General features: G+C 35.6%; 1 protein-coding gene across 1 annotated transcript in view; it reads right to left on the reverse strand.

Moving 5' to 3' along the window:
• Positions 1 to 27877, reverse strand: part of XIRP2 (xin actin binding repeat containing 2) — a 66802-nt gene that overhangs the window by 16851 nt on the left and 22074 nt on the right. The window contains exons 2-6 of the mRNA XM_082659035.1: positions 27313 to 27473; positions 22584 to 22721; positions 1814 to 1924; positions 1362 to 1434; positions 278 to 408 (exon numbers count right to left, since the gene is read on the reverse strand). Of these exons, the coding sequence (XP_082515161.1) occupies positions 278 to 408; positions 1362 to 1434; positions 1814 to 1924; positions 22584 to 22721; positions 27313 to 27369 (510 nt within the window). The 5' untranslated portion in view covers positions 27370 to 27473. The remainder of the gene's footprint in view (positions 1 to 277; positions 409 to 1361; positions 1435 to 1813; positions 1925 to 22583; positions 22722 to 27312; positions 27474 to 27877) is intronic.

Consider the following 27877-nt stretch of genomic DNA (forward strand, 5'->3'; position numbering starts at 1 on the left):
ACATTTTTAAATTGGCTTTATTACTTTAATGTTAGTTATTAAACTTTAGTGCATACATAATTTTTTCTTCCCTAATTTCCTCTAGTGAGAAAAGTTTTCTTTCTACTGCTTTTCTCATATAGAATAATATTCTTCTTACGGAACAGAATAAGCACTGGCTCTGAATATTTTTTGTTGTTGTTGAAAAGCCACCTCAAAAATTCAATAATTTGAAAATGTTATGTATTTACATCTGGTTTTACACTTAATATGTCTCTGTGCAGAGAAATTATCTTACCTTAATCTGCTTGGTTGGAGTTGTCTCTTTGTCAGAATAAAGGACCTTTTCCTGGGCAGACTTTTCAAATTGTTCTTTTAAAAACTTAGTTGAAACCTTTGGAATCTCTTCATCCTCAGGTGTATCTATGACTACAAACAGAAAACAACACCAGGGATATTATGTAACTAATAAACATGATGTTTGAGAAGACATTATAATGCTATGGAAAACTTCTCATAATGTAAGTTAAGTAAAAATATTCAGGATATAAATGTATACATATGGCAGTATTTCATTATGTAAGTTAGTATATGTCAAGAAATATAGGAGGAAAAATGGTGGTGATTATCTCTGGATGGAAAGTCATAAGTAATGAAAGTGCTGTTTATTTTAATTGTATGTAGTTTCCAAATTTTCTACAAGCATGTTATGCTGTTATGCTCAAAAATAATAATAAAAGTTATAAAACAAGAAAAGAACAGTAGAAGAACAGGAAAGGAAGATCTACTTCTTTAAGCAAAACTAAAATAAAACCAAACTCAGATATAGTCAAATAACATTTGGGTCACAGTTGGCTTAAATCTACCCTTTTAGCACTTTGGGACAGCAAAACTTCTCATTCCACTTTTACAGGCAAGACACCCTGTACCTGTCTTATGCAAACTTGCGCAGGTTTGTCTGTAGTCTAATCTCATATCTGTGGGTTGGAGAATTAGACTTAAACGTGCTTAAATTTGTTATTAAAAGTAATACAATCTAGATAACTTTTCTGTTCCCAGGGAGCTTGATAACATCAAGTTTCATTCTGGATCCCTGAGCAAAATGCAATTCAGAGGTGGCTGGCTTATCACCTTCTAGGCGTTTTGGATGAATACATCATAGGGTTGAAGGGCAATGAACTATTTTAGAAGCTTATTGCATCTCATACCACAGGCAGAACCCAATTATATATAGAAATACTATTCTGTCCCCTTTGGGATCATAAGTCATAGTTACTAACTTTATTTAGTGGGAAGGTTTGTGCTTTGGAAGTCCTCCATTCAAACACAGAAACATCAATAGGAAAAAGATATACTGGGGTGAAATAATACCAGATTCTTACCTGTTTCTTGAACATATTGATGGAGTGGAGAAGCTTGATTTATTTCCACAGTGTGTTTTTCAAGATGAGAGACCTGTGTTTAAAGATAATTTTAAATAAATAATTGTTTTTAAGAAGTCAATTATTTCAGTATTGCACACATATTCTTCATTGCACCATGATTTTCTTCCAAGACTTCAGTGCACATTGATTACACGTTGGTCATTTATTTTAATGCATGGGTTCATGCTATAACAGAACAAATATGAATTGACACCTAAAGTGCACTTATATTTTTAGGGTGCTCATTTTATTTTTCAAAGAATATCAACCCCAAAGTACGGAAAGAGACACTGATGTGTATTGATATTAAATATATAAAAGGACAATAAAATCAACTGTTTATAACAAGGTCAGAATTTCCACACAGTTCTGCAAACTGTGTGGAAAGTATTGTCTTTCTAAATAGTTACCGTTTCTGTTCCAAGAACATCAATTTTGTGTGCTTTGGAAGTTTCTTGTTCATTTCTTTCCATTTCCTGGCTGTGTCCTGCAATGTCGACCTGGCTGCTATGGATTACCTCCTGAAAATGAATGGATGAATGAATGAAGGGACAATGCTTTAAGAAAATTCTGAGAATTTTAACTTTTATTTTATTAATGCAATTTCAGTGACAGACGCTTCTGAAAAAAAACCTGTTTCCTCAGTATATTAGTTTACTTGGCTGTTGTAGCAATTACCACAAAGTTAATATCTTACACTTCTGTAGGTCAGAAGCCCTGAATGGGTCTTACTGGGTGTTGGCAGATGTAAGAAGGCATGCATTTCTTTCTGCAGGCTCTAGGAGAGAATCCATTCTCTTGCCTCTTGCAGTTCTAGAGACTGCCCACTTTCATTGGCTTATGGCCCCCCTCCTCTATCAAGTTGAACTTTTTCTCACTCTGCGACCTCTCTGATTTTCTCTTGGGATCCCCTCTTTCACTTTTAAGGACCACTGTGATTACACTGGACTAATCCAGAGTATTCAGGATTATCTCCCTGTCAAAAGGTCAGTTACTTAGCAGCTCTAATTTCATCTGCAACCTTAATTCTTCTTTGCCATGTAACTTAACATATTCACGAATCCTGAGGATTAAGACATAGATATCTTCAGGAGCCATTATTCTGCCTACTACCCTTAGAAAGCAACAAATGTTAATGAGGCAACTCATACCCAATATGACAAAGATGAATCTCAAAAAGAAAATGAAAACCCTTGATGAAAAAGAAATATATTTTGTTGTTTATAAGCCAGAGTTTCATTCTACAGAAAGACATTCCCATCTTCAAGGTGGCCTTCTGGTTTGATGACACATCCAGAGTTCAATCGAAGACTATAACCATTAAATATAACCAATATAAATAGGCCATATTATGCTAGTGTGTCTCTATCTTCACACATGGCGCTACTTTTGATTTTGGTTAAGTTAGCACAGTGATCCTGGCTGAATTGGAGGGTTGAAACTCCTATTAATTTTGGTGATCCAGCCCTGCTGTTACTACAGAATGTGATCTGACACAAGTATATGATTGATTGATTGACTGATATGGTGAAGCAGCTGGCATACTGCTAAAAATCTTAACATCAAAAAATAAGGCCATAGACAGATGACTCTCCAAGAACACACCTATTTGATTGCCTTTGAGGTTGGGATTTCACTTTACCCTTGATATCTACATGACTAACAAATACTGTTTTTGAGATGGGATTTAAAAATTTTTGTCTTAGTAGAGAATAGTCAAGTGATCAAAGGGGCATTATTACTATTAATCAAATAGGAGCACTAACTTTTTAAAAAAAAAAAAACATGGAGTTAAATAGTTCTAAGGGATCAAATTCTAAACTTTAAACCAAGAATAAGTTTAAAGTTAACTCATGAGATCTTGACTTGTGATTTTTTTTTCTTGCTGGTGGACTTCTAGTGTCTGGCTTACCCCCAGGGGTATCTGGTATACAGGGTTAAAGTTCCGATTAACCAGATGGCAGTCAGACATTTGCTTAGAGATATACAGTATTATCTGATCTTATTACACTATCTAGGAAGGAGAGTTATGACAAAAACTTGATACCCTCCCAAAAGTCCTTCAGAGAATTGAAGCCAAAATGTAGGTTTGCACTTTAAAATGTAGATTACATTTCATTGGGTGTGTTAATTAACTAGATGGGAGGAATCCTTTCACAGTGTGTATGTATATCAAATTATCACTATGTACACTTTAAATTATCTTATAATTTTTTCAATTATACCTCAATAAAGCTGAAAAAATATAAATTATATCTCATTAAATTAAAGGCCAGTGTAATCTTTTCCTAAGCAGAATGGGTTTCTAGCCCTAGTTAATGATCCACATATATCAATAGATATTTATTAACATGCTTGACACATAGTTTATGCTAAGGAAAAGTTTACTTAACGAATGAATGAATAAAACAGCAAATTTCCATTAATAAATGAATTTCATTCAACCTTCTATTTGCCTGAGAATGTCCTAGAACCTGGGGTTAGAACAATGAACAAAATGTGTACTTTACTTTTTCAAGAGGGAGTGTAGGAAATAAACAATTCATATTCTTTCCTTTAAGTTCAAAAAATCATAATTCTATATAATAAAAAGTTTTGCATAATCAAGTTTTATTTAAGGGTATTAATAACATTAGGCTGGAGGGAACAATAACTGTCATTGAAGACCACAGATAGAAAAAAATGCATGGGCACAAATAACAACTCTTTGTATAATAACTGTTTACAACTATGGCAAGTCTTTCCATCTATAGGAATATAATGGGGATATTCTATGGCTTTCTTATGACACACTGAGAAATAGGAAGTACTGATTAAACAGAAAGTGAAAGAGCAAAGGACATGGGAACTGACCAGTACCAAGATCCTTATTGAAAGGCACAATGATCATTACTATAGAATCACGTCTCTGCCTAGAGGCCCAGATGACAAGCTGTGGCCCAGAGACAAGCTTATTTGACCCACTCAATGTTTTTTAAAGTTTTGAAGTAATTAAAACCTACAAAAAAATCAAGATTTCTGCTTATGTTTGAAAATTTTGAAGATCTGGCAATACGCCATATTCCAACATGGCAGTGGCTTGCTGGAACAAAGTAGTGGCCACCTGTCTTAGTTGGGGCATATACTTTTCAGTTGGTCACTGTTCCCATCACTCACTAATAGAGTATTTAACACCAAGCTGACATTTAAAAAAAAAAACCTGCCTATCATCTTTAAATATATTTTCTTGTAGGAGATGACACAACATAAACAGTGGAAGGATACATAAATTTAGTTTAAAGGTATAAGTTTCTACTTCAGCATTATGTGCTATTACTAAATACTACTGTAATTGCTACACTAGTTTGGTATGTCAGTGTCAATGCATCAATTTTACTGCCCCCTGTTTTCTGCAGTTTACATAACGTCTGTCTTAAAATATTCCAAGATTTTGTTTCCATCATTTACTGTGTTTCATATTATGCAACTAGTAGAGTTGGATTTTAAATCTGACTTTCATTCTTCCCGATTGCTGGTGTCTATAGAGTGAAGGGTTAGATAAAAGGATGGATCATCATAATGCTCGGGAAGAAATCAAATTACACAAATAAAATGTAAAAAAGAATTCCGGCCAGAATACCATATGCAAACTCACATAAAATAGTTCATGAAATTGGTACTTAAAAATTAAATTCAAATATAGATCGGGCTGCAAGAAGAAAAATGCAGTTTTGTTCACAGGTGGATTAACCAAAGTCAGGAATGGGGATAGTACTCACTCCCTCCTTTATATTAGATATGCTATAATCTTAGGTAAGTTACTAAATCACACTTAAACTCTTTTTTTAAATATCATTCATCCATGAAAAGAAACACAGATGATATACGTGGTCTAATTTTGGAATCTAAAGGAGAAAATGTGGCATGATCACAAAATGTTATAATATTTGCATAGCTCACGTCAATCTGATATCAGCTCATAGATTAGTCAAGTATATTACAAAAGTCTCTCATGGATGTACACTTCTAAGGAGATTTCTCCAGCACAGGAAAGAGTTCACACTCTGCCTACCCAACTTGCCACTGTTATTATCGTTACAGGAAAAGACATTGTACATTTCCACTGATAAAAATGCAAACTCATGCTAGCATAATGAGTAAGGAAAGAAAAGGACAGACTTTTTATGGTGACTCACTATTATTGTGACTCTTAGAAGTATACCCAGTAGAAAAAAGTGTGATGAAAGACTGGCAGAAAAGTAGATGATTACTGCCTCACTAGAATGGAAAAAACAGCTCATGCTCAATACCAGTAATTCAGCAATTTTACCCATCACTAACCTCATTCTTAATAAAACTAGGAAGGGTTATGATGTATTAATGTTATATGCATCGTTGTCAAACTGACAGAAACAATACCAAAAATGTGCTATTTATGTTAGCAAAGATGTCAGTTGATTCAAGGTTTGAAAGAATAATCAGTTCTTTCTTTTAAGTGATGAGCATAAAAATTTGTGGTTGATATATTGTGTTTGTCTAGATTTTGATATGTTTGAATTCAAACATGTTTTCTTTTTGCCCTGAATTTTCTCTTTACGTTTCAAAAATTTACTTTAAAATTTTACAGTATCAAATTTGACGTCCCTAGCATTGGAGCTTCAGGTTAGGGCTTTTCCTCATTCACTATACACTTCTGAGACTTGGCTCAAAATTATTTTCTATTTGAAACCTTTCCTGACTTTTCTATACAGAGTTCCCTATTACTGCTTCTTTTATTGTATTCCTGTATGGTCAGTACACACCTCTGTTATCTACCTATCCATTTCACATGCATGATTTGATAATACGACCCTTTCCTTTAACTGAATTCATGCATCCTCAAATCCCAATGTTTAGCTTCCTGGTAGAGAGTAGATGCCCCCCAGAATATCAAGGAGTGAATAGTAATATTATGAGCAAATAGTCAATAGTAATATCATGAGCAAATAGTCACTTTTTTCTCAGGAGTGTGAAAATTTTATGATTTTATAAAAATCTAATTTAAAAATTAAAATTCTATTTTTTCCCCACATAATCCTATGATTTTATTTTTTTGTATTTTGGCTGACAATCTTTGACACTGAACATTTTATGATTGGTAGGTGGAGTTACTGAAGCTGATGCATATAACAATAACATGTCCATCACTGACAAAGTATATGAAGAAGAGTTCTCTTGATAACATTGCAAGTGATCAGAACATTTATGGAAGAATATGGGCAGTGCTGTGATGCTGTGAAGAGCAGCTGACATCATTAGAGGGAGGAGAAGCCTGTACCAAGAAACCAAAAAATACACAAAGGTAACAAACACATACAAAAAGGTAAAGAACATTGAAAAATAGGAAAATTTATTTTCAGGTGGCCTTTTTATAAAAAGATCTTCATGGTGCTAAAAAAAACTAAACTAGTCTGTATGTTCTTTTTTTAGTGAATTGTTATTATTCACTGAGTTTGTGAATCTGATGTATTGCCAAGAAGTGCAGTAGACGTGTGTTGAGCAGAATTACTATGACATCAAAAAATTAAGTTGAGGTATTTATGATGACAGGAAAAGACAATACTTTATCCTTATTTTTAATATCAAGGGAAAAGAAGAATCAAGGCAAATGTAAGTCGTGATTCTTCATATAACTCAATATATTTGGAAGTGAAGACTACAATTTTACTTGGTTCAGTAGTAATGCTCCCTGAAGCTATGAGTGTGTCCTAGTTAGACTGTTGGACCTAAGAGACTGATGATGCAAAACGTTCAGAAAAAAAATTAAGATAGTAACTTTTTCCTTTGAAATCACTGCATCCCTAAATGTGAGTGATCGTATATAGCTTAACTTATACCTTTATTTATTCAGCCAATAGCTACTGAGCACCAACTATCTCTATAGCATTTTGCTAGGCGTTGTCAGTACTGTTTTAGTAAAAGTTTTATCTACCAATCTATCTACATATCAATCATCTGTCTATTCATCTATCTCTATATCTGTGCAATATATAAAAATACGTACAGGATTTCCCTGGTGGTCCAGCGGTTAAGACTCTGCGCTCCCAGTGTCTGGGTTAGATCCCTGGAACTAGATCCCGCATGCTGCAACTAAGAGCCTGCATTCCACAGCTGAAAAGATCCTACACGCCACAGCAAAGACCCGGTGCAGCTAAATTAATTAATTAATTAATTTAAAAAACTGTACATACATATCTAACGGAATAAAAATGGCTCACTTAGCTTGAAATTCTCTTGAGACAAGATCTGTAATATATACACATGCATGAATTATGCAGGTTTGTTGTATAAATCTCTGAGAGAAGCACTATCATTCAATTATTTTCAGCTCTTTCTGGGCTCAAAACAATTATGCTTTGGTCATATTTAGCTATAAAGAGCAAAACTTATAATTTTTTAATAAAAATAATTAATTTGAAAGTAGGAATATTTGACTTCAAAGAGGGAGGTTTATAAATAAGTAATGCCAGCTTTCACTACTAAAACTTTGTCCTCTACTTTCCCCAAAGTGTTATTTATAGAGCCATATCCCAGTGTCCAAAAATGCTGAAGATTCATTAAAAGAACATGTAAAAGATGTACTCTCAACTGGGCCATCAAACATATTAGTAATATAAACAACAATACTTATGTGACAAACTAAAAAGAACAGGATACATAAAAACATTCAATTTTCAGTAAAGGACACCTTCTAGAAGTTTTATGTAGATGTATGTTTTTTATACACACACATACGCGCACACACACACACATACGTGTATACAGGATTTCAATCTAACATAGACGTAAGGCATCTTAAAACAAAAAAGGCACTTGGATATAAATAAACATAAAAGTACAATAAAAGAGGCTAAAACTTAGTCTCAAGGAGCAGTGAAATTACCAAAAAAAAGCTTGCAAAAAGAATGAAAACATTTTAAAGAAAAAGAAAACCAGGGGTAACATATATCTTACATTAATTAATGCAAACCAAAAGAGAGAAAGAGAAGAATTCTACCTTTTTATTATTACCCCTCTTCACCAATATCCAATTGATTTATAAGCTCTTCCAATTCTATCTTTAATTATCTTTTGAGTCAATGCCCTCTTTACCCTAGAACTTCTGACCCGTTTAAGTCCTCATGTATTTAATCTGCTATTTCAGTAGTCTCCTAACTTATCTTCTTCAGTCTAACCTCGACACCATTTATATCAATCCTATACAACTAGAAAAAATGTTTCTTAAATGCATATCTATTCATCTTACTCCCCTGTTTGTTTCTTCAATGGTTTTTGATTGCCTTAGAATAAAGTAAAAAATCTTTATTATAGCATATAAGTTTTTCTCTTATCCAGCCTTTGGCTACATCTCCAGCATCATGACTCAATTGTGCCTCATTATATTCACAAATATACTATTTTACCTTTTGCATAAGTTGTTCCTTTCACTTAGAATGTAATTCTGTATTTATAAAAAATTACTTTAAGTCTCAGCTGAAGCATCCTCCACCCTCAGATTCCCCTCCTTGACCATCCTTCATCCAGAGTAAAGTTTATCACAACCTCCTTGTGTCCCAACAAACCTCATTTATATTTTCCATGACAGAATCTACCATATTGCACTTGTAATTATTTGTTATATGTGTTTCTCTCTGATAGAGTGAGCGTCTTGAGGGCAAAATAATATCATACTCATCATTGAATCTTTTGTGCTTGACATATGGTGAGTGGTTAATGACTATTAGCTGAATAAAAAAAAAAATAAGGCACAGACTCTGGAGTCAGCCTTCCTGAGTTAGGATCACATTTGCTCACTTTCTTGGCCAAGTTACTTAGATCTTTCATGAGTTCATTTCTTGTCAAAAAAAAGTAGGGGGCGGGCAGCTAAAAATAATGCCTATCTCAGAAGGTTATTGTGAGGAGAAAGTCAGTTAACATATGTGAAAACCTGGCTCATAAGTGCTACATTAGTATTTGCTATCTTTGCTTAACATATTCATTGCACACTTACTCTGCATCAGCTATTTTCCTAGTAACTTGGGATACATAGTAAACAAGGGAAAAAAAAAAAAGATTGAAGGAAAGTAGATCGTCTGTGGTTATGTCAATACATTTTGCCATGAATTTTTTCATTGTAGAATTAAGCCCAGAAACGAAAGAAAAAACAAATTTCAATATGTACATTGTTTTCAACCAGAGAAGTAGTGGATTTGGGGGATTTTTCAAAGAGAAGCAAAAAGGTGCCTATGCATATTATAACTCTTCTAAGTCATTCTGGCCCCTAGGACATGGACATTTCTATAGAGGCATGGCCAGAGAGTGGCTTTCTGATCACCTATCCAGTTCTTCTTTGGTTCATTGTTCATGAACTGGTACCCAGTGGAGAGTCAGTTCACAGTGATTTAATCTACTATTATACAATTCTTCTCACACTTAACTCTTTCCTAAAAGGTCCTGTTGTGTGCCTCTCATCTAGACGATAAAATAAGAATGTTAAGATTTGTAATTTATATATAGTTTTATCAGTCACAGCTCCCAGTGTCAAGCATCAGAGTCTAACTGATTTAAATAGGACAGGTACTTTGTTAAAGAGACATTTCATAGCAGAAGTGTATTCCACAGAGTCTCCAGGAATAAGACTCCAGAAATATACTTATTCTCACAGAATAAGACTTGGAGGTTTTGTAGCCAGGAACACTGCCGAAAAATGCTGCAGAACCTTCTGGAGAAGGCACCCTTGCTGCTGACATTGGACACACTCATTGCCAAAGCCATTGATATTATATAACAGATATTGCTTCTAGAATGGTTCTTTCTTGAAAATTGATGTAGCTAATCTCCGCCACCAGCCATCACCAAAACTGATTCTTCATAGTCCCTGCTTCTCATGCCATTTCATTACTTCTTAATGCAAAGACTGAGTTGGAGGTGTCTGATTGGTGCAGTCTAGTTCACAAGCTTGGGTCCTAGATACGAGCAGGGCCAGGAGAGTGCGTGTATGATATTTGCAGCTTCTTCTAGTGGAGGCTGGTTTTGCCTAATGGGGTGGTGGAGTCCCCAAGTACAGGAGGTTCAGATGTCCAAAAGAATGAAAAGTGCACATTACCTTTCCTAAGAAAGTATTATTTGCCAACACAGAGGTCTTATTAATCAAACAGAAACCAGTTAAAAACACAAGAAAAGGAATGCCACTCATTTTTGACAACAGATAACATAGTAGAAAACTATGTTTTCTAGAAATGTCCTATGATGAAATTGATTTGGGCTTATTTCTTGGCAATATATGCTCCATGTGACATTACAACTTCCTTTAGGAAGACTGAGACAGTACAGTTTGCCTGCTAATAGGGTCATGAAGAGTTCCTGTTATACAAACCTGCCTCCTTCATTCACTGTCCCTCTGAGCCTTTATGGTCAACAGTCTTGGTCACTGGGAGGAATACATTTTAAATCCTTATATAAAATCCAAGAGGAAGGAAAAAGCACCATAAAACAGATTTGGCTCTGATGTAAGCATTCCAAGATAATCCATGCAAACAAAGCATTTCAGGATAATTATTCATTATGACTACAAATTAATTACTCTGATCATTTGAGTTTTCTTCATAATGAGGAAAAATCAGGAAAAATAAAAGGGTAATTAGTTGCAATCACTGGTGAATGTATCTACTAGTAAAACGGGGAATGGAAAGAGATTGAAGTAGAGACAGGAATGTTGGGTTATGGGCTGGAGTTTGTCATCAATTCAAGTGAGAAATCAGGTAAGTAAATCACAGCTAATTTCAGTCTCACTTAGAATCCTCATTTGTAATCTGCTGGGGTAGAGAGTAGGGAAGCATTGAAGGAGATAGAAGGAGCTACCACTGATTGAGTGCTGTTATGTATCAGGAAATATACAATGCCCTTCACACTTTATAACATCTAATTTCTTAAGAATTTTACCATTTTTAAATTCTACATGTTGATTACCCATGGACTTAACCAGTAAAAGGAGTTGAAGGGAAAATGCTGTGCAAGATTTGAAAATTCCAAACATATACCATGAATATAGAGATGAACAAGAATTCAGTCAACCAGTTGTTTTGAGTCAATGCTTTTAACACCTTAAAGCAATAAGTGATGTGCTCAACATGCACTTGTGATGTACCTAAAGTGCATTTAAAGTAGGGACAAGAAAGGAGAGTTATTCTCAACTAGCTAAGTATGCTGAAGAACTGCACTGAAATGCCTTCAAAGAATCTAAAAATGAATAATCATGTGCTGTAATTTTTATTGTATATTAATTTTTTTGAAAAAAATCACTGAGTCTTTTATCCTAATATGCTTTTCACCAGTATATCAGGTAACCACACAATTTGCTTTATTTCTTTTAGGGTTGTTGATTCAGTGAACCATCTTTTTTATCAGTGTAATATCGGTCATCAAGTGCAAAGGTTTCAAGAAATATAAAAATCAATGTCAGAGGTTAGAAGGGTCTCAAAATGGAAACAAGGTTCTTACAAAAAAGGATAAAGAACGATTTGCTTTAAGTAGATGCTTAAATAGTTTCATTTTGCCTAAAAATATACATCTCCAGCTTATAAAAATTGAGCCATTTAACTCCTATAGATTTGTAGAAACAAATCAGATGAAATGAAATTTAAGGACATACCCTTTGATCTGTACTGGATTTTCTCCCAGTTACACTTATCAGTTCCAGGGCACCCACCCACTTGCTGAAGACTCATGACTGAAGATCAAGTTGGTTCTATAAGGATGCATCAGAGCGGATGAGATTCAAACAGGCTTTGCTAAGGAGTGATAGTCTTTAAAGCTTATTTCAAGTATAGTGGTCTATGAAACAGTCAAAGATAAATACTTGATCACGTATCTCAAAATTATAAGAAGAGAAATAATACTGAGCATAGGTGCCAAACACAGAGCCTATGATCATTATATTTAAGTAATTTAACCTGTATTTTGTGTGACATGATATTGTCTGTCTCACCACTATTTTTACAGGAGGAAATCAACATATTTGCATCTGATTCTGATACAGAAAAAGTAGCTCTGTATGTAAGTATCTATAATTCTCTCATCAGTATTTTTTTTCACACTCCCTCCTCCCCACAAATTATTGCTTTTCTTTCTCTATTTTTGGTACCCAGACTTGATGGTACACTTTCTCATTATCATAATCCCCTCTCTAGTAACGAAAGGCCTGGAAACCATAAAGACAGGGAAGAAAAGGAACTGAGGAAAAAAAGGAAAACTTTTTTTTGATCCTCTAAAAGAAAAACAAAACACAGAAAATATGATTGGGGGGAATTTGTTGATATTTTTAGAATAATGATACAAAATGCTTCTGATAAAAGGCTCACAAACTGAACCCCAGCCTAAAGTACTGACTTCATCGAAGCACCCTAAACCTCCCCAAACAGTATCCCCATACACTGTGCAATATGATGAATTGCAGGATCCAAGGGAGGAATTTCAAATGCCATAGCAGGATGATGTCTCTAGAAGACGCTGGTATTTACCCAAGGATAAGGAAGATGAATTGAGCACTTGGCTCCCCCTATTGGGGTCCATGTAGTGGCTGGTATATGATGTGCCCTGTCCTCCTGATGGGGTTAGAAATGAAGTAGTCTCCTAAAAAGCTGTTTCTTGGACCATGCTGGGTAGATCACTCAGGATAGATAGGGATAAAGAACAAGGACAAGAAAAGGCTGTTAGAAGGAGATGTAATCTTACTCTGGCTTCTGTGATGTTGAGATTTGCAAAGAAGCTGGAAAAAATGAAGAATTTCTTAAACATATCTCTGTAAGGGCATGGTGCTAAGGACAGAATCTCTTAATGCCTCTTCCTTTTCTCGGACCTTGTGTTCTTCCAGTTTTTTTTAGCATGATAATTCATCTGTAATTATGCAAACTAATAAATAAACGAACATCCAAAAGAATAGACAAGCTTGACTCGATCCAGTCATTTTCAGAGATCCATGAAGACAGGTTTATTCTGAGAAATATGAGACCCAGAAGCAGCAGAAAGAGCTAATAATATCCTCTTATGTCAAGTGCTTACAGAAAACACCCGTTTTATAAAAGTAATCATGTGGAAAAAACATTTTGCAGATTTTACTAAGTTCTGCAAACAAAATGACTGAGTAATCTTAAGGGTTTCTTTTGTTGTTATAATTTTCCTTGCTCCTCACAAACTAGCAAAAATCTCAGAACTTAAAATTCTATGTCTTGCCATTCTATTATAAAATTTAAAAAGAAAGTAAATTTAATTAGTATATTATAAGATATTGTCTATATACTTGAGAATTCTATTAAGCGTAATTATACAAAGAGCACAGTTACAATTCTAAACTAATAGGAGACCAGATTGAAGAAGGGGCTATACAAATGTATTTTTTTTCTATTCCAACTTTCCCTAAATATCCACTCCCTCCCATAAAAGAAGACATAAAATTTGATTATGTCAAAACATCTGTGCTTTACATCTTTATCAACATCAAAAACTTTTTCAGATCACCTGCTGAACCTCTAAGAACATGAAACTCTGTGCTCTCACTTTGTGTCTTTGAGGAAAGGGTCTAGGTGACACTCTCTCAATAACCATAGGCCCTGTGATAAGAACAATACCACTCCTTTTCTCCTAAAGCAATCCCAATTCCTTTCACTTTAAAGGAGTGAAGGGTATATCTGTAAGTATACTTTTCTTCTGTAAATGAAACTGAAAATGGATTCTATAAGAACAAATAGGTTTCAGAAACAGAAAACTCACCATTAAAAGTACCATTAAGAGAAAGAGAAACTTTGATAGTAATACTCCAATAATTGGGTAAATGTTACTACTACAACTTTTATTTTGGAGAATAAGATGAATCATAGAAAAGCAACCAATTCAAGGTTTTTTGAAAGCATTGAATCTTGCAACTCAGTTTTACTTATGAGTATTTGTACCATTCACTGAGGCCCTGACTGCCTGAGAAACTGTACTGGGGGCCCCCCTTCCTCTGGTAATGTTTCTAAACCCCTCCAAGCCACCAGGCAGATTAGTTTGTTTGCTCATTTTCAGCACAGTAAAGGAACCCAGGCAGAATGCACACATTGGATGGACTACACTGTTTCATCAAGAAGATAGAGTTTCCACACAAGACCCAGGCAAATGCTTTGCGGGTATCTTCACAGTGCGGGGTTGGAATGTGTTTCCCTTTATAATGATGCACTGGAATGGCCTGCAGTGCTGTCCCAGGGGAGGGAGGTGTGAATCCCTCTGTGCACTAGCATCTACCAACAGATTCTGCAAAAGAAGCTGAAGTTGGAAGTTGCAAAGGAACCATGACTGAGACTTTATGGTCACACCTCAGTTGACAGTTAGCAATTACCATCAACTTCATTTGGGGACAGCAGAAGTTGAGAGTTATAGTGTGTGGCTCTAAAGTAATGTGATTAATGCCAGTAGATCACATAAGATAGTCTTATAGTGCTTTATAGGCACACCTTGTATCCCAGGGGGAGTCCACATATTAGTTTAGCTGTGAAAGGAGCCAAATGTCTATGACCATGTTACTATATGATTTAATAAGGTTTATCACTTTATAATCATCTTATGTCTTTCAGAAATTAATATTATTTTTATAGAAATATCAAAGGTACAAACTCAAGAGACATTAGGTAACCAGATTGTATAATCCTATGAAATTAAAGTTTTTTAATGAAAGATGGCAATATTAATGAGTTAAATCTCAGTTTTAATTAATTATTGGCATATCAGTGTAGCTTAAGCTAATAAATTCATTATTTTTAGTTTATTTTTATTCTAATTGGTTTATTTTAAATGCTTTGATATGTATTTCTTTAGTTCACTTATATCACTCCATTATCTAGCTTTTAAAAAATATTTGAATCTATCTTTGTATATATGCAAAAAAAATCCTCACAATTTTAATACAGTCTGCCATTAACATGGGAGTTAACTGGGCTTGGAGGTACCAGTAAATTGGTCGTTTGGCTGACTGGCATTTATTATATTCACCATGATTCTTTTAAGCCCTTGATTTCTCTGTTCTCAACAGCCCCTGTTGTATTCTTTGCAGTAGGCATCTCAAGAGAAATCTCAATAGAAATAGAAGGGCCTTGGTATCAGAGTGAAGAATGAGGTGGGCAGTGGAGAAGCCTCAGATGAGAAACTAAGAGGGGAGTGGTCATCTCTGGGATAACAAATCCTGGCTCAACCCTGAACTGCCATGCTCATTGCTGCACATTAGAATCCCCTGGAGGGCTATAAAATTCCCTGATCCCTGACCCCATGCCAGGACAATTAAACCAGAATTACCTGGGCTGCCCTAGGAGTTCCAGTGCATGACCAGAGTTGAGGACCACCTTACTGAGAGCCTAGGAGACTTAGAGGACAAGAGCTCCCACTGAGATTTCATGTCAATTCTAAATCCTTATCCAGTCAGAGAAAAGGTAGGAGGAGACATGTCAGGAGCTCTGAAGAGGTCTTGCTTCGGGTCCAGAGTGATGTAGAAACCAGCAGACAGAGGACTTACTGAAAACCACTCCTACTACATTCCTGTACCCCAACCCAGGGAGGCCTGGGGTAGAAGCCCGTAATAGGTGCTCCATAAGTACCGGAAGCCCCATTTCTAGACAAACCAGGCACATATGGGCTTTTTGGAAGCAGGAGAAGAATTAGTGGTTTGTTGGGGCTGGTAGAAAAAGCCTTTCATCCTGAGAAATACACATTTTCACAGAGTTTAGTTTGTGTTTTTGCTTTCCTCATAGTTGGGAAAAGCAGTACTAAATGCAGTTAATTGGCTTCACATCTTGAGCAAGGACATTTTTTTTTTACCAAATATAATTCTTTTCCATTCACCTTCTGTCGGAAAAAATGTGGGATTCCACCAAGACCTACAGAGCTATAGGAAGGTGGACACGGGTAGGAAGGGAGGAGACAGATGGAGACTGGGTAGCAGGAGGTCACCGGTTGCAAAGCATGTACAGGGATGTTAATTATAAACTAATCTTTAATTACCTAATGAGCTTCTAGGAAACGATTCTGTCTCCCCAGGCTAAAAAACTGAAAAAACAGTTAAGGTGTGAGGCACAGAACAATGCCATCCTTTGTCCTCTTACCTATACATAAAATGTTTATGAACCGCATTCTACTTTGAGAATAATTACCACTGGATTATGCTTCACTGGCAACACTACTAATGATAATAGCTGGTGTTTACTGAACATTTAATATCTGCTAGGCATTCTAGTAAGAATTTTACATGAACGGTCTCATTTTATTTTTAACACACCTGTTACTTCATCCTCATTTCACAGAATAGGTTACGTGGTTAACTCAGGGAATTCTAACCTGGGCTGTATGACTCTGGAGCCAATAGGCCTAACCATGAGTGTAAACTGCCTCATTTTGAGTGGGGTTACTTTAGTTATAATAGTCATTTTAAAACCGTGCGCACAACTAGAAAACTTTTCAAGACACACTTTTGGTCACAACCTTGTGTGCTGATAGAGATCTAGGTTAGATTGGGGTTGTTAATAGCAATCTAGGCCCTTGAAAAACCGTGCATGGGGCAGAAAGCTAAAGATAGGTTTAAAACATTTACGTGAGACATGCTTTGCAATGTGGACATTTAGCTGATAAAAATATGTTTAGTTTGCTAGAAAATAATTACGGGTCACCTTTAAAGAGTCTAAAACACACAGATGTCAGATTATATCTGTCACAACCTGTCAAAAATATTTTCTATCAGCCTAAAATTGTCCAGAGGTTGTTCCAAATCTACATAATCCTACAGAGTGCTAATGTTTACATGAGGATTTTTGCAACAGCAGATGTATGTGGAAAGATACATACTGTCTTGCAGCTCCCTACCGGTCCCCATCAGACTTGGCGGCAGGGAGTGAAGGTCAGGAATACTTTAGACTCTTGACATAGATTCAGTGCAGCCATTTTCACATGAAAGCAATTACCTAAGCACTGTATCGCACTGATTACTTACCAGACTTTTGGAGCCCCATCTGCTCTTCCCTACTTAAGCCACTTAAAATGAAAACAAAACAAAACTAACAAAAAAAAACAACTCCAGAAAAGAAGATGCTTGTAGGACTTCACAATTAATACGCAAGGAGCTACTCAGTACTGTGTAAATAAAAGAGAAAGAAAACGAAGAGGAAATAAGCATGAGAGAATGAAAATCAAATCCTGAATGTGAGACTATGGCACAAAGAAGGAACATCTTAAGACTGCTAATGGGTCCAAGGTTTGTTTTTTGGAGGAATGGAAATGTTCTAAAATTAGATTGTGGTGACACTGTACAACTTTGTGAATATATTAAACAGACATTGAATTGTACACTTAAAATGGGTGAGTTCTATGGTATGCAAATTATCTCAATAAAGCTGTTAAAAAGGAAGAAAGAGAGGAAGAAAATCTTTAAAAAAAAACAACAACCCAGAAACCATGGAAAGGGTGAGTGAAAATCAACTCTGAAAGGAGACAATGGCCATTTCATACCAACAACATCTGCTCCAGCATACTTCAAGACACACTTTTAAGGATGAGGGGATGGGTTATTTTTCTTTTTTTTCCCAAATGGAGCCTGCTGTACTGAGTGGATTAAAAATATCTCTCTTAAATGGTCCTTTCCATTCTAGCATTAAGAACCTACTGATTTTCACTGGCATAGAATTCTGAGAAATCAATCCTAAGACAAAGTCAGAAACAATGCTAATGTGATATTTCTAACCTAAATATCAACAGGACACATGCTGAATGGCTCATAATCCCTTAAGGAGGGTTGGATTTCATTCCTATCTACAGGAATCAGTAATGGCTGTTTTGAAAAACAGAATCTAAATGGGTGATATTAAAAATGGGTAGTAGTAACTACCAGAGTCACCTAGTAAAGTTTTCTCCAACACATTCTTCTAAGAAGCTGAACCCTCACCCCAAACATCCTTCACCCAGGGGCCCTGACTGTTGAGAGTAGCTCCTTTTTCTAATTTACATAAGGATACTCCACAGGCTAGCAGTGATGCTGGTAACTGTTAAACAGGCAGAACCATAAAGCATAAGTTTAGAACACATAAATAGGACATCATTCCAAGTTTAAAATGTCTGGCATAAACGAATGTTCCTATATCTTGTACCTCCATTTTTCCCCCCATTTCATAACCTCTTTTTCAATACGTATGAAATAATCAATAAAAAAACAGAGGGACCTTTAACCTCAGAGATAGCTTAATTTTCAAAACTTGTTTAGTCCCATTGCTGATCTCCCAGACAAACTGTTTCCAAATAGCTAATTACCCTGAAATAGCTCACTTCAATACATTAGGAAGGAAAGAGGCAGACTGGACTGAATTATTACACCTTATGAAATTATTACTAATTGTGATATTAAATATTGTCAGAAATCCAAAACAAATGTTCTTTCTTTTAACTCTAATTAAACTTGATTTCCAAGCTAATATTAATTTTTATATGTCAGCAAAATAAATATTTTTCTGACCAGTGGCAGACTTAGCAGAGAGCTAAATCTCAAGTACTTTCAATAAAGACTGAAAACACCCTCAGAGCCGACAATAACTTGGGTAAGACAGAATTAACTGTCTGTCTACCAGTAAATGTTTTGTTCTCAATCCCTGCTGATAAAAGAAGTGATTTTTAGAATGCATTCAGATAGCTTTAAAAGTTTAAGTGAATATCTAAGACATGATTTTTCTGTGTTTTCCTCTCTATAACCAAATCTGATATGTATCTCAAATTTCCATTAAGGAGTATAAGTTAGTCATTTGATTTTCTAAGATACAGATGACTTTTTTCTTTCATTTTCCTACAGACTTCTGCATACAGTTCAATAAATGGTATTTACTAGTTTATCCTTCCATATATTCCCTTTATATTTTATTTATATTGCATTGCACTGTGACTTAGATTTAGTTATTCCTCATGGAATTATGGGGTATTATTAGTGTATCTAAACGTAGATAATGAAACTGAAGTTCAGAGAGGTCCCTACAGGCCCAGAGTCATGCAGATATTCAGATTTTTAGCACATGTTTTTTTATTACTCTCACACACTTTAGTATGTCATGGTCACAGAGAAGGAACTACAGCTTATAATAATAAACTATACTTGCAAGGAGCTTATAGTGGATATATATATATATATATATATATATTTGCTGGTTTGGTTGTTTTTGTTTTTGCCCAGTATTCATTTATTCTTTGTTCATAAGGGTATGCTGAGATCTTCCACGTAGCTAAACAGGTACAGAGGCCTCAGCCAATCAGCAACCTCTAGCTACAGCAATTTAGTTCTAGGGGGAGCATGTGTATTCCACTTAGAACCAATTAGATCCTGTAAGGTTTCTTTCCCTGGGGCTTCTGGGAAAAGGATTCTCACTCTTTCTCTGCATTGTTTTTACTCCTTTCTGGGGAAAACCTGGGAGAGAATGGGGCCAGCTCAGAGGAAGTGAAGCTGAGAGGTAAAAAAGAAGAAATATGATCAAGGAGATACTCAGTTTTTTAAACAAACACTTGTGAAGTGCTTATAAAGGGCCAGGCACAGTCTTAAGTACTTTACAAAAACAGCTTAATTAATCCTCTTAACAAACCTATGAGGTGGGTACTATTATAATCTTGACTTTATAATTGAGGAAATTGAGACACAGAGAAGTTAAGAAACTTGCCTAATGTCATTCAGTTAATAAATGAAGGAGGGCTTCCCTGGTGGCAGAGTGGTTAGGAATCTGCCTACCAATGCAGGGGACACGGGTTCGAGCCCTGGTCTGGGAAGATCCCTCATGCTGGGGAGCAGCTAAGCCCATGCGCCACAACTGCTGAGCCTGTGCTCTAGAGCCCGCGAGCCACAACTACTGAGCTCTTGTGCTACAACTACTGAAGCCCGTGTGCCTAGAGCCCGTGCTCCGCAACAAGAAAATGAGAAGCCCGCACACTGCAACGAAGAGTAGCCCCTGCTTGCTGCAACTAGAGGAAGCCTGCCGCAGCAACGAAGACCCAATGCAACCAAAAATAAATACATAAAATAAATTAAATAAATAAATAAATAAATGAAGGAGCAGGGATTTGGACCCAGGTGATCATGCTCCATCCCAGTGCTCTTAGCTACTATGCTAGAGACATACTGTGAGTCCTTAATTACATCAATGGTAAGGTAATATATGCTTCACAATGGGTTCTCAAAGAAAAGAAGGAAAGAGGGAAGGAAGGAAGAAGGGAAGGGAAGGGACATCCCTGATTTTTTGCATTTGACAATTCCCTTGGTATAAATATTATCAACATGGCTGATTTCAAGCTATTAACACAATATTATCTGGTTTACAAAATTCCTGAAAATTTAATAATCAAAGAGTTGGTACAAGCCAGTTGCTCTAGTACACCCCTGGAACTTACATCAAGCCTTCCTTCCACAAGACTGCACTTTTATGAATCTGTAATGTTCCTTTTGGTTTAAGACTCTTGTGGTTGAGTTTTTGGTCTTTTGCAATATAAAGCATCCTAACTGATACCAAGTTTCACAGATGATGAAATGCTTTCATGGAAACTGCTCTTTGTCATCTTTGACTGCCACAATCACCTCATGAGATAGACAAAACACTCATCAGTTTCTCCATCATAACTCAACAGAAACTGAGACTTTGAGGGGCTTATGAATTTGGACTATGTAGTACTGGCTACATAATTTGCTACACCCAGTGCAAAATGAAAATGTACGGTCCATTATTCAAAAATCTTAAGAATTTCAAGATGACAGCAGAGCATGAAACTAAGTGCAAGGCCCCTCTAAGTATGGAGCCCTGTTTAACTGCCCACAATGAAGATGGCCCTGGGTCTATGGGACTCAGCTGATAAATGTCAGGGGTGGTGTGTGAACTCAGATCTACAAGTCCCATAGCCCTTACACTCTATCACACCGCTTTCCTGCAAAATAAAGGATATGGAAATACTTTACCTATCTTCTACGTAGGATTTATTTAAATTATTAATGATGACTATATAGCATGTGGTTGATCAGTTTCAAGTAAACACATATACTTGATTCACTTAGAATCCTATGTTGCAAGAGCTATACATTAGGTCACAAGTATATCCAATCTTAATTTATTTATATTACATTTCCTTTAGGCAAAATTAAAAGAAATCTTACCGTAAACTTATTGTGAGCAACTTACATTGCACATTTTTTTTTCTTGTTTACTTTTCAAAGCCAGAAAAAGAAAACAACTAATATTCCACATACCAGACTTTTAATCAATCTATCTGATATACTGCCCCTGACGCAACCTTACAAACCCAACTGCCTTAATAGCCACAACTTAGGCAACTCTAAATACCCTAGGGAGTTTTCTGAAAAAACAAGCAAACAAACAAACAAACAAAACCAAAAAACAAAAACAACCCCCACGTTTATCTCTGACTACAACATTTCAGAAATACCCCAGTTACTTTCTTCCTCCTGGAAAACCTGGGCCTAAGTCCAGCTGTTTACAGTGCAATTACTATTTTCCAAAGTGCCAGGCTTACTCTAATGAGTTTTATTACTTAGATTTTCACATGCAAAAATCATCACCCATGACAATATTCGGTAATATAGGACAATGGAGTAATGAAATGGGAAAGAATCTTTTATATAAGATAGCATTTAGAAGTTGTATTATGCAGTTTTATATAACATCTGGTTTCCACTACTCAATTTTTGGTGATTTTTGAAGAAAGCAGAAAACTCATCACAATACGCAGCTGAATAATGCTTCATATTTAATCTATGCAAACAAATAACAGATAGTTTATCATGAATTATAACCTAAAGGCAGAGGCTCAATGTAAATATTGTGCTCAACATTTCTATTTACCTGTTGACTAACCTAGGCTATTTAATTTTCATTTTTGTTTGAGACATTAGAAGCCAAGAGAACAAATATTCCAGTATGATTCCCTAGAAACATGGCAAAATGCTCCAAGTAAATAAATCAATACATTGATATGAATTAACCGTGATTTTTCTAAAACATTTTAAAATTACAATTCTTGTTAATGAGTAATGAAAATAAATATACCACCAAAGAGGGCAGGGATGTGTGTTTTATATTAGCACTGAAATGAAAGCATTTCAACCAGACACGATTTATCCTTTACCAATAGTAGTACTACCTGCTCAGATCTGTCCTGGTGCTGGTATTGGTACTGAGTAAAGGTATTACAGGAAGAAGCAATTTTGTCCTTCTCAAATTGTTTCTTCACTCTGGCCAAACCGCCAGGCACTGTGCACATTTCTGATTCTTCCAGCATCTAAGACAAGAAAAAGGAAAGAAAAAGGAAATTTCAGCTTGACATCTTCTCAGGATGGGATTCTCAAGCTATTTTTTAAAAAAATGGTTGATAATTATTGAGTGGTATATTAAAAAGATATTAACATACACAATTATTTCAGGAGGATCTTATTACAGAAAACCTTAATAAAAATAAGTTCTCCATGTTGTTTTTTCCTGTATCAGTCTTTTGATATAAAGTCAGAAGGATCTTTAAAATATTGAGTTAATTTTCCTTATCTCAGATAGATTTTTATGTCTGGAGATTAGGTCTGTTAGAATGGATTTCTCTCATAATACACAGACTAGCAGAAATTAGAGTAATTGATTCAATTTTAATCCACAATAAAGTTGTCATTAAAATTCCAAATGTCTATATAGGTAATACATTAATAAGGATATTAAAAACATTTGACTTATTCTAAAATGTATTTAAATCATTAAGGATGAACAAAATAGCTTTGAAGCTATTTTGGGGAGCATATTTTTATTACTATACATTAATATTAGTAAAAATAACAACTACTTAATACGTAGTGCTGAGTGATTTTCTATGTATTTACATATATTTTGTCACTTGATGCTTCTCACGTTCTGTGAGATACGGTCATTTATGGTGGGGATGTCTAAGTTTAGAAGGATTCAGGTCTATCATTGGCATTTTACAAATGAGAAAGCCTATTCCAGTAGGTGTCATTTAGAACAACCTGAATCACTGAGGAGTCTTGTCAGATATTATGCCCCTGTGGGAAGTGCAGTAATTCGAAGGCTTTGGTTTTGATGATTCAGCACATGCCCCAGCCTAGTGGGCACTCAAGCCCAGATGGGATGACAACTGTCAAGCAAACAGGCCCCAGGCCAGCCCACTTTCCTCTAAGATACATCCAGGTCCACCTGAAACTGGGAGGAGACTCAGTGACACTTCTTGCACAGGAGATCTCCTGAGGTCTGGCCTAGTCCTGACATAACCCTGGAAGCCTTGAGACCTGAGAGTAACGGAATGCCTGTGAGCTGAGGTTCCCATACCTTGGACTGTGGACTCTTGGGATCCTGCAATCTTCACCCAAATATGTAGTTCCTCAAACAAATACTAAAAATACAGCTACTAAATTGGGGTTTTCCATACTCCAAAATACTGGAGGTGAAATTAATATTCAGGATTATCCGAATTACTAGCAAACACTCAAGTGATTGCTTTGTCAAGTTCATAACCTTTCCCTAGTTACAGGGACTGCCAAATATTTAAGAATATGCACATTGACTCTATGGAAAGAAGGGATACATTCTATCAAATTCTGCAACAAACTTCACATGTAAATCCTGGTCAATTACTGTCACTTGATACATGTTAAAGTCATTAGAAATTATGGCATCTCTTTTGAAATTTAAGATAAAGAAAGGGAAGGGTGAATTAAGGCTACAATATTTCTTTTACCCCCCCTGCCATTTAATTTACATAAATGGCCTTCTTCAATTGATCATATGCAGATAATATATAAATATTAAATTACAGAAATTAAGGCAAATTTTGTTAAGAAGAAACTTACTTTTTCCAACTATAAACAGTGTCTAAATGATGTGCAAATTAATCTGGTAAGCCTCATTAATTATGCTAACGAGTGGGTACTTTACTAGTGTGTGCGTTTACACAAAAATATCAGTTCCTATACTGATCAGGTTGCCTCTTATCTACTAAATGAATTAAAAAACAGATATATCCATTCATTTACTTTAGCACTGTGCTTTGGAATCAGATCATGTTACACAGGCAAAAATGCATACAGTTGATTATTTTTACTAGTAGTACAACCATGACCCCAGCCTTCCTGATGCTTCTCTCCAGCCTAAGGGAGAAAGTCCTTTGAGCTATAGTTTATTTAGTAGTGGCGATGAGGTCTTCTTGTTCAGCTCAGCTTGGAAAGTTTACATATGTAAGATGGCAGGACTTACTCAAGGAGAAGCCTATGGCCATGAGCTGGAGTGATGTTTCTTTGCTCAGACTGAGTTCACTTTGCCTTGTTTACCACCATGTGCTAACACCCCAACTAATCTATGTAATTGTAAATGACCACATAACTTAGATTGCTTTGTGTCGAACCTTTTAAAAAATGTTTATCCTTATTCTATGTTTCTTATTCTTGGACACAGAAACAAGATTTGAAATTTAATGGATATGCCGATAATTATTCTATTAACGAGTTAATTTAAATACTTAATACAGAACCTACCTAATGTTATTTTAATAATAAGTTAACTTAAATACATAACACTGAAACCTAGGTAAGTATATTCCATACAGAATCAGCAATTTCCTTTACAAAGAACTGTTCTTGGTTTGTAGGGCATAATAGAAATAACAATCTGGGGAGTTGGACAGACAGTAATTCTAATCCCAGTTGTGACACTTAAAACCTTGGGCTAGAGTTCCTGAACCTCAGTTTTCTTTCCTATAAACTGGGAATAGCAATATATTTCTCACAGATTTCTTGCAAGTGTTAAAAAAGATAAAGGAAATAAAACTGCACAGTACAGAACCTGTTATTTTGTTGCCTAACAAATGTTACTTCTCCTTTCTCCTCTAGGGGGCTTCTGAGGACCGATGCCTTTTCACAGGCAGGCCTTTTCCTTTAGGTTCAACAAAATGCCATCTGCCTGAGTCTAGGACAAAGAGAAACTGATCTAGGACAAAGAGTAACTACTTCAATGTGACTGAAATATAATGGATTCAGTTTGGGGCCAAATCAGTGACTTCCAAATTTTGCACATAAAATATTTGGTTTATTTGTATAGACAGAAATTTGGTTATAAGCAATTTCCATGATTTTTTGATTGAACAAACATTTGATGCAACTGACCAAATAAGGCAGTTATTTTGCTTTACTTTAGATATTTATCAGGATTTCTCTGAGACAATATGTGTGATCATTTTTCTCAAAATATTTATTAGCTTAGGGCCAAACCAAACAGTAGGGCACTTTTTCTGGACCAAAGATGCTTTCTTATATAAGAGGAGGCAGTTGAATATAGTTGAAAGAGTACTAGAGTCAAGAGACTGGAATCTAGTCTGGCTTTGTCCCTGTCTAATTGCATATCTACCATAAATCACTGCCCCTCAATTTGTTTTGTCTGTAAATGCGCAGGAAAGAGAAGGATTATTAAATTCCTTATATGTAGAATTTCTTCAGAATAGCATTAAAATTTAAAATTTTTATATTAAATAGTGAGATAATTTAGTTTCCTTATGTGCCCAATTTAAATATTCTCTTTTTAGTACACAATAAATACGAATCATGCCTTATACAAATTTGTTTTATGGTATATTCTCCTAGTGTTTAGCAAGATAAAAGTCTTCCTAGATAAAAGATTGCTTACTAAACAACCAGTCTTTAACTAGGTATTTTCAAAGTCAGCTTGTTTCACCAAGGATCATGTTTCCAATTTAGAATACTAATTGGTAGTAAAGTTCCTTAATGATCCAGCAGGGGGTGCTATGTAAGAAGACTGGCAGGAGGCGCTGGAGGGATACTATTTGTTTTGGAAGTGATGAAGTTAACTTATGTCATTTCTGTACATTCATTCAAAATCTATGGTGCGCCTGAAATGTATTTCAATAACTATCTAAAAACTCAAATGTCATCTAGAATTGCAACATTGTTAATGAGTTTGGCACAGTCATTCTTGTCTCTGAATGATTTGTAAAGAAAAATGTTCAGAGTAGCTATTTTAGAATACCAGGCTTCTTGGCTATTCTCTCTCTCTCTTTCTCTTTTGGTTAAATGAACAACTTTGCTAATTTGGAGATTATAATTATAAAAGAATATCCTTATATTCCATTAAGCTATAAAGCTGCTACTGATAAAATGACTTATCAAATCCTGTGGATTGAAGGACACAGAATATGGAACCCAACAAATTCTTTTGAATATGACTTTATTATGCATTCGCTCTAAAAACTGGTGGTCTTACTGAATCCTGCTGTTTCCTGTAATCATAACTGGTTTAGCAGACTCTCTACATTGCTAATCTCCCTCATTTCTATGTTGATTAAGCTACTTCTAATGGATTTAGGGCATACAGAGAAACGAGAACAGCAAAAGAAATTATACTGCCAGTGAATTTAAATGAACTATACGTGAGACCAAGGAGGGCAGCATGCAGATCCACATTATTAAGATCTGAAATTAATTCCCAACCTTCCCAAGGAGAATAGCTATAGGTTAAATGATAATTATGGCAGTAGTAACACATTTATACAGTGCCTTATGGCTTACACGTAAATGATCTCTTTTACTCTTCACGGAGACGCTCTGCAGTAGATGGTTTTTTTCCCATTTTTCAGTTAAGGAAACTGAAGTTCAGAGAAGGGTTAAGATAGTAGCTCAAGTTCACACAACTAATAAGTGGCAGAGCTGAAGCTTAATTTCAGATACTCTGGATTTGATACACACTATTTCTGTGTTTTTTCTACTTTATCCCATTGTCCAGTAGTATTCTTATATTGCAATGTAAAGGAGGCATATGAAAGGCAGACAAGCAGCCTGCCTAATGCAGAAGCACTAGAAGCAGCTTACGTTGGTGGAGAAGCTGCGGCAGTCACCCTTGGAAACAGCTGCCTGGTACCTCGCCATCCGCTCCTTCAAGGACACCACCTCCTGGAGGTCTGACACACCCTCTCTCTGCGCAGCACTGTCTTCTGCAAATCCACTCGCTGGCTTACTAGGGCCAGCAGTCACTGAAAACAAATGTAGCATCGTTTCAGGTTTTGAAAAGAAAATAGCATCATCTTAGGAACAGTGAAGGCACTTAAAACATCTGGTCTCGGAAAACAGACTGTAACATTCCATGGTATTTTCCAAGTTTCATGGTCAGCCTCTTTTTTTCAAGCTTTCAAGCAAAGCTACAAAATGCCTACACAGAAGCATATGCTTATGCAAACAGCAAATTAAAATATTGTCCCCACTCCTACTCCTGCAATTATTCTGATGAACAATAGGTATTTATTAAGAGATACATAATGTTAATGAACATTTCCTGAAGCATTGTGTTGGAGTTATGCTAAATGCTATAAAAGCATCATCTCATTTACTTCTCTAACATCCTCATGAGGTAGGTTCTATTATTTTCTAAAATTTTTAG

The sequence above is a fragment of the Grampus griseus genome, assembly GCF_964374135.1.
Source record: "Grampus griseus genome assembly, chromosome: 7".
In the NCBI taxonomy this organism is placed as follows: domain Eukaryota; kingdom Metazoa; phylum Chordata; class Mammalia; order Artiodactyla; family Delphinidae; genus Grampus; species Grampus griseus.